At 36.4% G+C, this 16679-nt stretch overlaps 1 protein-coding gene across 3 annotated transcripts in view; it reads right to left on the bottom strand.

The window, feature by feature from the left end:
* Nucleotides 1-4226: 4226 nt before the first annotated feature.
* Nucleotides 4227-16679, bottom strand: part of LOC109100502 — a 12491-nt gene continuing 38 nt past the window's right edge. Inside the window, exons 1-5 of one of the 3 annotated variants that reach the window (XM_042769480.1) lie at nt 16584-16679; nt 15418-16219; nt 14690-14831; nt 12087-12186; nt 4227-4954 (exon numbers count right to left, since the gene is read on the bottom strand). The exon at nt 16584-16679 is cut by the window's right edge and continues 38 nt beyond it. In XM_042769480.1, coding sequence (XP_042625414.1) covers nt 4828-4954; nt 12087-12186; nt 14690-14831; nt 15418-16113 — 1065 coding nt within the window. In that variant the 5' untranslated portion in view covers nt 16114-16219; nt 16584-16679 and the 3' untranslated portion in view covers nt 4227-4827. Of the gene's footprint in view, nt 4955-12086; nt 12187-14689; nt 14832-15411; nt 16220-16436; nt 16487-16583 lie in introns of those variants that run through there. The other 2 variants (XM_042769479.1, XM_042769478.1) reach the window with 2 other exon arrangements.

The raw sequence follows: 16679 nt of genomic DNA, 5'->3' as shown, positions 1-16679 counted from the left end.
TTATATTTTATAACTCAAAATATAAATGGCACTTTAAACAGTTATTTAAAATTATGGTCACTGAAAAGACATATCTGTCATAGATAGTATTGTGAAGCCTTCTCTCTTTTCCAAGGAAATTTCTCTGCAAGTTCCATACACTATGAGACTTTATTCCTCATTACAACAAAGGCGAAATGCCTGCAGAACATGTGTTTATTCCACTCACAGCTAGCAGTCTTCATACACTCTTCTCTCTTCCAAAGAAATTTCTTGAGTCAAGATGTTCCAGATGCCAAAATTAGACTTTTATGCTCAATACCACAAGAGATGGGGGACATGTTTCCACACACTTTATGATAAATTCCCTCTTCAACTTAATGGATTATTTTTGAGTAAGTTTATCGCACCCGTGTGTTTTTAAGCCTTGCCAGTTTATGCATCCAAATAATGTAAAACATTTTTTTTAATAATTTTTCACGTAAGAAGATGCTAAAGAAAAATCAATTAGTTTTCTGTCTATCCACAAAGAGGGCAGCGTCCACAGCACACAACTGACCTATCGGTAAGCCCCGCCCCCCTTAATTACTGTTGCTCTCTCAGACAAACAAATGGAGCTGCTCACTGTGTCACAATGACAGCTGTCAGTGTGAAAACCTTATCCCACGATGTTTTTGCACAATTTAGGACACAGAAGGGCCACCATTCAACTGGGAATTAAATATCCCATGGAGGGATAAAAGATTTTAAAATAAATATGGTGGGTAACTCGAAGCGAGGGTTTAAAGATAACAATGTAAGCGGGAAAAGTCTCATATTACGGTCGTCACGATCACGGATGACAACATCCCGGATCAACACTGTTCATGTACCGCAGGGTTTGATTAAATTAATGTACATTTAACTAGTTCAATATGGAGAGGCACTGAAATGTAGACCTTAGTTTATATGTTTTTCACTTGGACTGTACAGGATGTGAGAACAGTCCACTATTTAGGTTTGTAAAAATACTGACTCACTAACTTTAATGTTAGCTGGTTTTAGCCAGAGATACTTTGGTGAAATGCAAGATTACATTAATGTTCTGCTTGAGCAGACAAAAAATTTAACTTAATGAGAGTATGACAACCAGAAAATTTGGGTTTAGGAAATGTAATTTAGGAAATGAAACCTGGTTTCAGTGTTACAAGTACCACAGGCACATCTTTTTTTCCATTTTAGTAGCGTAAACACCATCAAACTGATGAAAGCTTTGGATCTTCCAATGTTTCTCTATGACGCTGAAACCTAAAGATGTCAGAGTTCCGCTTCCCATGCAACTGACACTCGACTGCCATTGGCTCATCTGCGTTCGAGGGGAGGGGCTTACCGCTAGGTCAATTAAGTCAAAAGCTGTGTCCCAAATGACGCACTATACACTATGCACTCATACACTATGTACTTATGTAGTGTATTATTATGTAGTGTATTAAGTATATAAGGTTATTTAGTCATTTATAATCAAAGTCTGATAGCCCCTCCCCCTTCCTTATGTAATTAACGCTGCGACAGTTGAGTGCATGAAGTGTCCAACACTCCACACTTTGTTCTTTCGATTATTTAAAGGTCCCCAGAAGTGCCTTGAAACACACAGCATTATTCTATGTGGTGACATAATTTCAACTGAAACAGGAAGATAGGGTGGGACATATCTAGCAGCCTCGCCCCCTTTTTAAAATAGCCAATAGCGTTTTGTTTATATCTGCTCGGGCCAGAGCTGTTGAGCTCAATAAAGCCGCATTTGACAGCCACAGTCTAGTAGATTACCCCCAGATTAAATAGGAAACTCTTAATAAAACAAAATAGTGGTCATAATCATGCTGAGGCTGTGTAGTTGTAAAAGTTTTTAATATATGGTGACTCACACATATGAGCCACTCCTTGCGATCGCGTCTCTGGACCGGAGCCAAAGTCCGGATCAGACTGTGTGCGCTGCCGCGGTTCGCGTGAAACAACATGAAACTAGATCTCATTTGCACCAATCGAAAGTTTATTTACTCTGTCTGTATCATTCCCTATCGCCTACATTGTGGAGTGGGGGCGTTTAGCTGTGTAGAGCCGGGTATGACAGCCACAGTCTAATAGATCTCAGCCGGCGCTTCAGCATCTATTTATAGTGTAGGGGGCGGGGGCTTCGGATTCTAGAGAGCATTTGATTGGTCAGAAGATTTGATGAGAAGATGAAGTACGAAGTGACGTCAAAAGAATCGTTGAGCCATTTTGGTGGAAGTGACGAACTGCAAGCTTTGTTTGCTTATATCTTCTAAATGCAAATTTTTTTTTTACTGTTTTGGAGCACACTGCCTTATAGATAACCTTAAGACTAACATATTGATACTAAACAAGAAACTTTCATTTTGATTTCATGGGTACTTTTAGTGCATCATCCAGGTTTTTAAAGTGCACTTTTTCTTTTTGGAGTTTTCAGTTTGAACGCACTACTCACACTATTTATACTACAAAACATCATAGAATAGTGCATAAGTACGTGATTTGGGATGCACCTTCTCTTTAAGGCTTTTAGACAAGTCATGTCACTCGGCGGCCATCTTTGAAATGCCTCTCGGGCATGCAAGTGCAGCTTCTATCTCTTTGTATAGGGAAACAAAATTCTCCAAAACTGTTCACTAAGCTTACGATTAAATTTCATATTTGAAACCAACAAATAAATCTGACAACTGTGTCATAAATGTTGTTTCTTTTGCTCAAATAAATTATAAAAATCGTATTTTTCAGGCTAGATCAGCCAGTGCGCATGCGCAGTCCTGAGCGTATGTCTCAAAACACTGACTGTTTCGATAGCAACCAGGACTTTTGACGGCAGCTGCAGTGATGCGCTGACTTTACTGATTTGCTATTGGCTCTTTCATTCAGAAGGAGGGGCTTCCAGCGATCGTGCGGCCATATTGAGCATTTCAATTTTCCCCCCTCAAAACTATACGAGTTACATGTCTTGGGTTTTCTATAGTCTTTGATTAGGCCGATTCGGACGGTAATTGTTTCTCATATGGACGTCTGTAAAAATGAATGTACACATCATCCCAGTGATAAAACTCATAGATTCGGATGGCGATTTATTCACAGTAGAGGACGGAGTTCTGTTATCCTACGAACCTGGGAAAGCGCTGCTAACGTGGCCAGTCACATGATTGTCTGCTGTAAATAAAATCTTATTATTGTGTAAAATGTATTTAAAAATACTTATGTAAATGTATTCTTATTATTCCAAGCATATTTTATAATATATACATTTTAAAATATCCTATTTATTATTTTATCACTTAAATCTCCTGTTAAACAATAGGAAAATAGACGCGCTATAGTTGTATACAATTATAAGCAATCTATTTATAATAATACACATTTTAAAATTGTATTGCTGTTGCTGCCATAATAAAGACTCATTTCGAATGTTTACGTGCTTTTCTTCTCTTTCTGCTCCCAGACGCTGTGGTGGAGCAGTTGTAAAGTATTGTTCTTTTAAATACTTTCCAGCATTTCAGAAATAAATATGTATGCAAATTACACCGAAGTACAATGTTAACTTACGGTTTTCGGGAGTGCTCAAAAAGGGTTTAAACACTGACTTTTGAATCGATTTCTTCTCATAAACTCAGAGATGTGGATTCAGATGGCAATTAAATTACCACATGACCTTGGTGTTTGTCAAAAACAGTTGGTGATTTGGCCGGGGATTTTTACGGGGGTGGTACGGCATTAAAATCACCAACTACCTCCTGTAAATGGTGAAAAAAACCCTGAGAAACAATTACCGTCCCGATAGGGCTTTACTTAACCTTTTGAGTCAATCGCAGACCGACAAATACACACAAAATTCACAAAAGTCAAATTCCCATTTTAGCAAGAATCCTCTTAACAGTTGAGAGAAAATCTGATGTGTGTCAGACATTAGACCAATGCATTTGGTCTTAAAGTGACAGCAGCTTAATATACCAGCCGCTGCCTGTTTTGTTATATTAATTAAATAACAAAAGAAAAATACTCTGCTCAAATCTGCTCTTGACTGAATAACTTATTTTGCTTTAATGCGGATTAATCTATATTAAATGTATATGTTTTAGTATTTCATATCTGAGTGCTGCGTTAGACCTGCCTGACAAAAGGCAAGCACCATGTTATTTGTACCTGTTTGTTCCACTGTATTTATTTGTGCTATTGCTTGTAATTTGTTCTTATTTTATTACTGTTCACTTGCTAGCAACTTATTAAAATACAAGGTTACATGGGTAAAAAAACAAAAAAACAACATACAATAAGTTTGTTATATATCAAATAATTGACACATTTGAAACATTTAGCAGTAAATAATGTAAATGTATAAAGTTTATAAAACTGCTTTAAATGTAACAAATCAAATCAACAAATCAACAATCAAAAGGACACAACATACATTACAGACTCTTTCTTAGAGTAACAAAAACGTTCAACATTATTTTCCTGCTCACAAAATATTAAATATTTTAATCGGTATATGCCTCTATATGCATTTAATGCTAAAAAAAAGAAGCACCTGTAATTAGTTTACAAAATAGCTAAAGAAACACTGCAACATTTGCCCTCGACAAAGTGAGTCAAGTACTACCATGCAACAATGTACAATGAAAAAACAAATAAAATAAAAAAACACCACACACTGTGAAATCAAAATAGACACACAAAAATGGATCAGATTCTCAGTGAGCAACTAACTAGCAGCATGAATCAATGATCCCCACCTTTATGCCGACAGAGAGAAAAGCTAAGCAGCGACAACAAATATATAGAACAATGAAAGTAAAAAATAATAAATCAGAGCACTGGGCTCCTGTGGAAAATGTCTGGCACTTTAGTAAAGCATCGATGGAAAAGATGGTTTCTTTTTTGCCACTCGTCAAGGGAGACTAACAGACATCTGGAATGGGATTGAAGGTAATTCCTTCAAACACAAGGAGAAGAGAAAAAAAGCACACAACGCGATGACTAAAGGAAGATTGTAGAACTAGGAAATCACAGGTTCGAACTATATATTCCATTAAAAGTATAACAGCAAAAAAAAAAAAAAGTACACACACACACACACACACACACACACACACACATACATACATATATACACACACATATATACACACACACACACACACACACAGACACAGTAATGTGAAAAAGTTAGGACACCCTATTGAATTCTATGGTTTTCTGTATCAGGGCATCATAAAAAAAAATATCTGGTCCTTGGCCGGTCTTAAATTTAGGAAAATAAAACCTCAGATGAACCACCACGACATATTGCACCGTCATTGTCTATTTAACAAAAATAAAGCCAAGATGGAACAGCCATGTGTGACAAAGTTAAGACACCCTTACTGGTTAGAGAGTTTGACTCCTAACCCTAAGGTTGTGGGTTCGAGTCTCAGGCCGGCAATACCACGACTGAGGTGCCCTTGAGCAAGGCACGAACCCCCAACTGCTCCCCGGGCGCCGCAGCATAAATAGCTGCCCACTGCTCCGGGTGTGTGTTCACGGTGTGTGTGTCCACTGCTGTGTGTGTGCACTTTGGATGGGTTAAATGCAGAGCACCAATTCTGAGTATGGGTCACCATACTTGGCTGTACTGTATATCACGTCACTTCACTTCAGTGTTAGCATTATTAATTAAGAGAGTAAGTAACAGTCAGGCACTGCTAATCAAATACCTTTGATTAACTGATCATCAGCAAGTGTGAGTCAGTGGCGCCTACAGATGTACGGCTGTACGCACTGTGCGTATCATGAGTGCTCAGACTGACCTGAGATTTGCCCCGCAAACATTTCAGCAGTAATTATAGGCCTGTGTGTCCCATGTTTCTGTCGACTGAACCAGCCATGCCATTAATTATAACTAAATAAAACTAAAGAGATGACTATTGATTATAGATTGAGGGGGAAATCAATTGATGATAAGCAAATAAGTATTAATGGAGCGGGTATCCAGAGTTTTGAACAGTACAAGTATTTGGGTACTGTATTAGATTGTAAATTGACGTTTTCCGCAAATACTAATGCTTTGTGTAAGAAGGGGCAGAAAAGATTGTATTGCTTAAGGAAATTGAGGTCATTTAATGTGGAGAAACATTGATGTGCATGTTTTACAGATCCTATATTGAGTCGTTTTTATCCTTTTCATTGTTGTGCTGGTTCAACTCTCTGAATGTGAAAATAAAAACCGTATTGAGAGGATGGTAAATCAGGGAAACAAAAAATAACAGGGAGGAAGCAGATGACTATGGCTCAGTTATACCATAGACAGGTGTTGGGTAAAGCCGAGAACATTTTGTTAGATGATTCTCACCCCTTGTATTCTGAGTTCCATCTTCTCCCGTCTGGTAGCCGGTATAGAACTCCGCTTAGTAAAACTAATCGGTTTAAAAATTCATTTGTCCCCTCAGCTGTAAAGTTTTTAAATTCTAGGTAAAATTTTTTCGTGTATGTGTGTGTGACATTGTTTTATGTGTATGCTTGTTTGCTGCAACCAAATTGCCTTCGGCAAATGAATAAAGATGAACTGAACTGAACTGAATTATGAATTTATAAAAATCATGCTATACGCACATATCAGACAAATTCACATATCCATCTCCTCATTTAATGTGCCTTTAGAGAGAAATGCACAGATCACACAGTGAAAGTTTCTATTTTCATTTTGAATAATTTCATTTTAAAGTAGTAATTTACAGCTTTTTATATATTTTTATCACGTCTGTTACTCAGTTCTCTGAGTTTAGCACTCCTGCTCAAGACCGAGACGGCAGAAAGCATTTGTTTTCTTTACTTTATAAAAGCACAACGTTTGTTGATATTGTAAGTGCACACAAATAAAACGGGACTCTTTACAGTTTAGGATGATGTATTACTCTTAGCTTTACGAGCAAAATGACTGCATATTTAAAGTTGCTTCCACTGTTAGACGTGATCGCGCTGGTGCCTCCATGTCCTACAAAGCGTGCTTCAGCTTCCACTCTCCGCACAAATGTTTGGATATGCATCTAACAGTGCAAATTTATCTAGGTTAAATATTTAAACTAACATTGTGATATGCTTGAACTGTTTTATATATAGATTTTATTTTAGGCAAATCATGATGATATGAGAAGGCTAAACTGATCAAATATATAGGCTATGATCAATTCACTGTCTGCTGCTGGCAGCTTGGTCGTTTATTTAAAGTCCCTTTGGTCAAATATTTTATCTCTTAAAACTTATTTTATCATCAAAATTACATACGAATATGAATATGCAAATTAGCCCCACCTCCACTCAGTCACACCAGCCAGCGCCTCCTGATCCACTGAACTGTAGCAGACGCAAAACAATGGCATGCACAGATAATGACAGATAAAACTATGTTTTTACTAGCAGATAACTACAGTAAATACTGTAGCATTCGTTAAAGTTACGAACTTGACGTTGTGTCCTAAAATGCTTTTAAGACGCGAAGGCAGCCGTTTGTGATTCTTAATTCGCGCCCATGAGCATTGTGAAGTACAGATGCCAATGCAGAAGAGGTGGGTCTGACTTCAGGCTATTTTGCATGCTAGCGATAGGAATCTATTCCTTGATGTGATTGATTATTGGATTGTGACGTAGCAAACCGAGGGCTGTTTCAAACCGCATTTCTGGGACTGCCATTCGGAAATTACAGTTTTAAGGAGAAAATACTCAGCAATGGTGTTGATTAATGGATAGGCATGTGGTTTGTCTAAAAGCATATTAAAAACACCACAGACAAAAAAAAAACTTTTCACTACAGGGGGACTTTAAAAAACAACAACTTACATTTAAGAGCCCAAAATGCTCCAAACGTTTTTTTAATTGATAGGCATCTACTTTATTTTTTATTAATAATAAATAATTGTTTATTTATATATATTTATATATAATTGTGTATATATATATATATATATATACACACACACAGTACATACTATTTTTAATGTTTTTGAAAGAAGTTTCTTCTGCTCATCAAGCCTGCATTTATTTGATCAACAATACAGAAAAAAATGTCATATTGTGATACATTATTACAATTTAAAATAATTGTTTTTAAATTTATTATACGTTAAATTATCATTTATTTCTGTAATGAAAAGCTGAATTTTTAGGATCATTATCACATGATCCTTTAGAAATCATTCTAATATGATGATTCATTATCAAAGTTGGAAACGGTTCTGCTGCTTAATATTTTTTCAGAACATGTGATACTTTTTTAGGATACTTTGATGAAAAAAAAAGAAGCTATGTTTTTAAAATATAAATATTTTATAATAACAATATACACTACTGGTCAGTAATTTGGGGTCAGTAATTTTTTTTCTTTCTTTTTTTAATAAAATAAATACTTTTATTCAGGAAGGATGTGTTAAATTGATAAAAAGTGATAGTAAAGAAAATATATTATTAGAATATATATTATTAGATTTTTTTTTTATTTTGAATAAATGCAGTTCTTTTTAAACCTTTTATTCATAAATATATTAGACAGCAGAACTGTTTCCAACACTCGTAATAAATCAGAATATTAGAATGATTTCTAAATGATCATGTGATAGACTGGATGTTACATGTGACACTGAAGGCTGGATTAATGAAGCTGAAAATTCAGGTTTGCATCACATGAATAAATTATTTTTTTAAAGTATATTTCAAATATATAACTATTATTTAGTTGTAATAATATTTCACAATATTACTGTTTTTTCTGTATTTTTGATCAAATAAATGCAGGCTTGATGAGCAGAAGAGACTTCTTTCAAAAACATTAAAAATAGTAATGTTTCCAAACTTTTGACCTGTACTGTATATCACATATCACTTTTTCATTACATACGAAACTGATCTATTTTAATAGATGGAACATAAGTAGGCCTACGTTTTTTGGGGGCTTATATTTGAGGCCCGTGCAGGGCTCTAATCCACTTCATCCAATGCTATTTTCATCCAACACTTCATAAACCCACCCCCGCAAATCCTGCAGGCGCCCCTGGTGAGAGCGGCTCTATAAGCTAAAGTTTTTTCAGTCTGCTGGTCTGGAGCCTTCAGGTGTGTGTTAACAATGCCAAAGTGGAAAGACAATCTGGGAAAGAGTAATATGGCCATTTCCAAAGAATTTGAAGTCCATCATTCTACAGTGAGGAAGTTTATTCACAAGCGGAAGACATTCAGAACAGACACCAATCCTCCCAGAAGTGGACATCCCAGGAAATTCACCCCAAGAACAGACCGTGTAATGCTCGGAGGAGTGGATGGCAGAACAAAGCAAGTACTACTCATAATATTCTGGAGTCATTTAACATTAAATGACAGTTAAATTAGAAAAATATGGGACAAGTATTTGGAAGGCTTGCCAGAAGAAAGCCTCTTATCTCTAAAGAAACATGGCAGCACGGTTTAGGTTTGCAAAGTTGCATCTGAACAAACCATAAGACTTCTAGAAAAATGTCCTTTGAACACATGAGAACAAAGTGGAGATGTTTAGCCATAATGCACAGTGCCATGGTTGATGTGTTTTGATGTTTTGAGATAATGCACAGTACTTTTTTCCAAGTAACTAGTAAAGTAACGCATTACTTTTTAATTTACAAGATCTGCTTACCAAAAAAGTACGCCAGTTACTTTGTATTCCCATTTTTGACTGACTGCAAGCCTCCTATCTATTGGGAGAAATCGGAAGTATGGAGGCGTTGTGTGCGCTGTGTGAACATGATGTTACTGTAGTTCTAGAATAAATGTGAATGTGCATTAATTCGGCCCACTCACAAAAAAAAACAAAAACAAAACAGATTTTAGTATTCATCAAATTAATCAAAACAGTGAAAATGCAACTCAGAACATGACCGCAAACTGCAATAACTAAATATATTAAATAACACCTCCCATTTTATTAACAAGTGTCTTTGCTGCTGACCTTTTAATGTCCGTTCAACCATACTATAATCAAAAATGCTTTAGATAAACTACATTGTGCTTCATTGTTTTGTTTTTTTTTTATTGCTGAAGAGTGTTGCACCTTCTTCTCCTGTGTTCTACTGTACAGATTACTTTTCCTTCAGCCTGAGGTTTATTCATTACACAGATTTTGGTGTGAAAGGGCTTTTTACATTTGCTATAAATAGAATTTACAATCAATCAATCCAATTTAAAAATAACGTGAAAGTGCAAAAGTAATGTTAACACATTACTTTCAAAAGTAACTAAGTAACGTATTTAGTTACTTTTTTAGGGAGTAACGCAATATTGTAAGGCATTACTTTTAAAAGTAACTTTCCCCAACACTGTTGGTAAATACCTAAAGAGCATATCTGCAGAAACACCTCATACCAAAAGTCACACATGCTGGTGTTCTGGAACTTGCCTTGTAGCCACAGGAACTGGGCACCTCACAATCATTGAATTGACCATGAACTCCTCTGTATACCAAAGTATTCCAGAGTCAATTTTGAGGCCATACGTCCGACAGCTAAAGTTGGGTCATGCAACAGGACAATGATCCCAAGCACACCCAAAAAACAAACAAACAAACAAAAAAAAAAAATCTACAACAGAATGGCTGAAAATAAAATAAAAGGGTTGCAGCAGTCCATTCAAAGTCCAGACCTTATCCTGACTGAAATGCTGTGGAGAGAGCTGGACATAAAACAAATGCCCAAAAACCTCAATAAACCTGAGCAACGTTGTAAAGAAGAGTGAGCCAAAATTCCTCCAGAACGATGTGAGAGACTGATAAAGTCATACAGAAAATGATTACTTCAAGTTATTGCTGCTAAAAGTGGATCTACAGGCAGCTGAATCATAGGTTGTCCTAACTTTGTTACACATGGATTTTCCAACTTCATTTTTGTTAAATAAACAATGAAACATTGATGTCATGTGATGTTGTACAGAAAACCATGGAATTCAAAAGAGTGTCCTAACTTTTTCACACACACATATTTGTGTGTGTGCGCATTTTGCTTCAAATGTTATTTATATGTCCAATTTATGCTTGTAAATCAGTGAGATCTTTCTAACAGTTTAACAGACTACTGACATAAAAAAGCATATAAAATGCACTTTCTCTCTAAATAATACATCTTAAGAGGTACATGCTTAGTTTTATGATGCAAGGCTCTGTAGTTTTTACTGTGGAGGCAAAACATATAATGCAATCCAATGATGATTGAGAGCCTGATGGATCACATTTGATACTCACAATTTAACATGACTTTTCTAAAGATGATCTATGTATAATCAAGTAAACCCAATTTGCTTCAGTCAAGTAAATGTTCAAGTTAAAATACTTCTAACAATATAAAAGTTTTTTATGTCTACTTTATAAAAATGATTAAAGTTCACAGCAAAAAGACAATTACACTAAAACAAATTTTACTTAAAAGGCATGAACTATTAATCAGATGACAGAAGGCATTATTCAAACAGAGCAGACTCTGGTATCCTTTATAGGATCTTACAGTTTTATATATTTAGCATTTTAGAGTCTGAAGGCTCCCTCTAGTGGATAGGCTCGGTTTATAGACACATACAAATGATGTCAGTTGAGGTACACTACACTACTGGCCAAAAGTTTGGAATACATTTTTTAAAGAAGTTTCTTATACTCACCAAGGCGGTAAAACACAGTAAAAACAGTAATATTGTGAAATAGTATTACAAAAACTGTGTTCTATTTGAATATATTGTAAATTTTAATTTATTACTGTGATGGAAAAGGTTAATTTTCAGTATCCTTACTCCAGTCTGCAGTGTCACATGATCCTTCAGAAATCTTTCTAATAAGCTGATTGGCCCCTCAAAAAACATTGCTTATCATGAGTGTTTCTTTTTGATTTGCATAAATCACATAAATGGCCTATTTCCATTAACAGCAAAGAGTTTGCAGGTATGATGATGGTAAGTTAGCCAGACTTTATGATAAGAAATGATGATCAACAATCTTGGTACAATAGACTGAATTAAGAAGCTAAACAAACTTTTGATTTGGGGTCAATCGTGACCCATAAATGTTGTTGACAGGTTTGGTAAAAATTTACCTCCTTGTGAAGTCTGACGGATGTTGCCAGTGTGGCCCATTCCCTCCAGTTTGATGACAGGCCACAGTATTCATCAAAGTATGCAGCTCAGTGATGACACCTGCCAACACAGACGTCACACCACCAATCAACAGTGTCCTACACTGGGGAAAATATATTGATTTGATCCCCTACTGATTTTGTAAGTTTGCCCACTACAAAGAAATGAAGAGTCTGTGATTTTTATGGTAGGTTTATTTTAATGGATAGAGACAATACAGACCAAAAATCCAGAAAAAAAATAAAAAAATAAAAAAATATATATATAAAGAGAAACACATACAGTCCTTCTCAAAAATTAATATTGTTAAAAAAAGTTCATTATTTTCCATAATGTAATGATAAAAATTTAACTTTCATATATTTTCGATTCATTGGCCACACCAACTGAAATATTTCAGGTCTTTTATTGTTTTAATATTTGCATACACCTCATGAAAACCCCCCTATCTCAAAAAATTAGCATATCATGAAAAGGTTCTCTAAACGAGCTATTAACCTAATCCTCTGAATCAACTAATTAAACTCTAAAACACTGCAAAAAGATTCAGTTGTGGTTGTGCCCATGTGTTACACAGATTAGTCCTGTCACTTTAAGAAGTTACTCCTAAGTCAGTTTGTTAGGTGTGCAATACATGTACACACAAGCTGTATCTTCCATCCAACCTCTCCCACCACCATGAGAAAGACCAAAGAGCTGAACAAGCTGAGACGAGATTGGCTGAACAAGGCTGGAATGGGCTACCAGCATCAGCAAGAAGCTTGGTGAGAAGGAGACAACTGTTAGTGTGATTATTCAGAAATGGAAGAAATACAAAACAACGATCAGTCAGCCTATGTCTGGAGCTCTGTGCAAGATCTTTCCTCATGGGGTAAGGTGATCATGAGAAAGGTGAGGATCAGCCAGAGACTACGTGGGAGGAGCTTGATGATCTGAAGGCAGTTGGAACCACAGTCACAAGCAAAACATTGAGTAACACACTACACCGCAATGGACTGAAACCCTGCAAGCCGCCCGCACTGCTCAAGAAGGCACTACAGGCCTGTTTTAAAGTTTGCCAAAGAACATATCTTAATGTTTCAGAGAAGGCTCGGCCGAAAGTGCTGTGGTCAGATGGACCATTAGCTCTTGCATTAATTTGACTCGCTGTGTTTGGAGGGAGAGAAATGCTGACTATGACCGCAAGAACACCATCCCTACAGTCAAACACAGAGGTGGAAACATTATGCTTTGGGGCTGTTTTTCTGCTAAACGAAGTTGCCAAACGACAGCCAAGAAACCTTAAGGATTTAGAGAGGATCTGTAAAGAGGAGTGGACTAAAATCCCTCCTGAGATGTGTGCAAACCTGGTGACCAACTACAAAACTTATCTTACCTCTGTGATTTCCAGCAAGGGTTTCTGCACCAAGTACTAAATCATGTTTTGCTTTGGGATCAAATACTTATTTCACTCACTGAAATGAAAATCAATTTCTAACCTTTATATAATGCATTTTTCTGGATTTTTTGGTTGATATTCTGTGTCTATACGTTAAAATAAACCTACCATAAAAATTACAGACTCTTTGTTTTTTTTGTTTTTTGTAAGTGGGTAAACTTACAAAATCAGCAGGGGATCAAATAAATATTTTCCCCACTGTACATATCCCACTGAGATTTCACCATTACATGTTACTGTAATATTTGTCAAAAATAATAATAATAATATTTTTTATAGGAATGGTTCACCTAAAAATGTAAATTTGCTAAAAATTACTCACCCTTAGGCCATCCAAGATGTAGATGAATTTACAAGAAAATACAAGTCCATAATCCATAATAACTTTCTCCATTGAAAAAGTCCTCTCGCATCAAAATACAATTACATTTGTTTAGAACTGTTTTGGACCGTTTTCTCTTGTAAACAGTTCTTGATCTGTGCATATTTCTCTCCTGATTCAGACAAGATGACTTTTTTCACTGAAGAAAGCAATATTATGCTTAGAAGATTGGTATTTTAGCCAGAAACAATGGTTTGAAGTTAAAAACGCATTTTGATGGATTTCGTTCTTAAACGCGCAGCTTTTGACTTTACACAAGACATTAACTGATGGACTGAAGTTGTGTGGATTACTTGTGGATTATTGTGATGTTTTTATCAGCTGTTTGACTCTCATTCTGACGGCACCCATTCACTCCAGAGCATCCATTGTTGAGCAAGCGATGCAATGCTACATTTCTCCAAATCTGTTCCCACGAAGAAACAAACTCCTCTACATCTTAGTCTAAGGGCAAGTAAACTGTCAGAAAACTTTCATTTTTTTTTAGGTGAACTACTCCATTAAAGTAAAGAAAAGTAAATAAAGTGATCTTTGTTATTTTTATTATTTTGGTTTAAACACTATTAACACTACTATTGGAGCATCACGGCCAGCTCGACAGCAACATTGAATCAACTAACAGGATGAGATCTCTCTCACAAAACAATGGCAGACAGGGGGAGTGTTCTTTTTACAGGTTTGGCACACACAAATTACACAACTTGAACGAGACAGAAACCATAGTGTTTTGGTAATTGTGGTACCGTTTGCTGCTCCTTTTTCTTTCATATGTCTTTTTACGGACTCAACATACGTCTTCTTCCGTCTCTCCCACTCCTCTTCACAAAACACCACAGGTTTGCTGGTGGTCTTCGTGTTGTCTGGAACAACCAACTTAGACTTCACCTGCTCAGTGGGCAAAGGGACAGTTTAACAATGACACAGTAAGAGGGCGCACGTGGCTGATGAGTGACCAAATGCACAAGCTGGAACTGTATCATTAGAGCTAGATTGAGAAAACATCGAATAGTGGAATCCAGTCAAAAAAAAGTTAATTTACAGTATACCAAAATGCTGTACTGTATCATTTAATTTGATAAAAGCTATTTGTCTTTTGTCAAACATGTTAATATCTTAACACAAGTATGTTTCATGTTGGTTTTTGCAATTTACGGAGCAGTAAAAACGACATCTCTATGAATTTTGAAGCCTAAATACATTCAAAAGAAGTAAAAAACTAAAGGAAGGCTAAACAAACTAAAATGTTAACTCGTTTCCGGGTTTTGGCCTACAAAAATACATCTCTACCGATTTAAATTTGCCTACAAAAATACTCTCTACCAGTTTGAATTTGGTCTGTTTCTCACATGAAGAATTCATATGGTTTCATAAGAATGTAGAACATTTTAATTTAGATGTTGCTAATTTGAATTGTCATTGAAAAAAGCTTCAAATGTTCTGTCCATTATGGACAAAATACTCAAACCTTGACCTGTGCGCTCTCAAAGCTCTCTGCAGTGGTTTCTTCCTTTCCCAGAGTCACCTTGGGCTCTGCCTGTTGACTGACAGACACTCCTTCCTCCTCCTTCACTGGAGGTGAAACAGTTTCTGGGGGTGTGATGTGGGATTTTAATTCACGGACTGGGATAAGATCGTGCGAGACCTCCCGGTCCTCACCTTTCACAGGTCCCTGAGAGCCAACTAAAGAAACACAACCGCACATATCAAAATTCAGAGATGCACGCAATGATATTTGAACTGCAGGAACCTCTCTGTCCCATTTAACAGCTGGTATCTGGGAGGGAAGGCTCTCCCGGTCTTGATCTAGAGGGGTGGACACGACAGGGGTCACAGGCTGATTGACCTTTGACCGAGGCAGTGTGACGTCTTTTGATATTATTGATGGCTGTATAGGTGTCAATCCCTGGACTGTGTTTAGGAAGTCCACGGAAAAGTATCCCTGATCCAGGGAAAATGTTCTTGTGATGCACTGTCTTTTCAGGGGGGCTTCGCAGGTCTCATCCAAACATGAATCATCCAGCCGTCTTTTACGTGCTCCGGCTGCTTTATGGGAAATGTGTAACCGTATGTTGTAAACCGAGCTGTTGGCATAGTACTGCTGTTTGGAGCACACCATGTGTGAATATACTGATAGTGGTTTTAATTGAAAAGATGAATCATCGGACATTGTTATTTAAACTGGAGTCAGTCAGGATTGAAAGAGGAAAAAGGAGTGTCTGGTCAGTTTTATCCAAGCATGACACGTAATGTGGTCTTGGCCTAAGTGCATGCACCTGAGAAAGAATAATGTTTATCAGTAAATCAGACACATGTTTATTTTGATTGCATGAGGTCATTAATTCAAATTCACTAAGTGCATGCACCTGAGAAAGAATAATGTTTATCAGTAAATCAGACACATGTTTATTTTCCTTTTTATGCAAACAAAAGAAATGCATCAGGTCAAATAGTTATTAACTGGTCAAATAAATACTTGCCCGAGTAACTCACAAATAATTGATCTTCGTTTTTAAACCACATAAAAGAGGGTTTTGGAGTGTTTATTTTGATTGCATGAGGTCATTAATTCAAATTCTTCTAAACTGATAATTATGAAAATTAAAGAATTGAGTGCGGATTACAATTTTGAAAATTTACCTGTCGGATGCAATAAAATGTTCCGTTTCGAAGTGCTACTTAATCTGCCACAAACTTCAGTTATTCAAATACTTCCTCGATTTTCAGATTGCGGAT

Source organism: Cyprinus carpio, chromosome A13 (assembly GCF_018340385.1).
Source record: "Cyprinus carpio isolate SPL01 chromosome A13, ASM1834038v1, whole genome shotgun sequence".
NCBI lineage: Eukaryota > Metazoa > Chordata > Actinopteri > Cypriniformes > Cyprinidae > Cyprinus > Cyprinus carpio.
The sequence above is the reverse complement of the archived record's forward strand: the minus strand, read 5'-3'. Positions and strand labels throughout refer to the sequence as shown.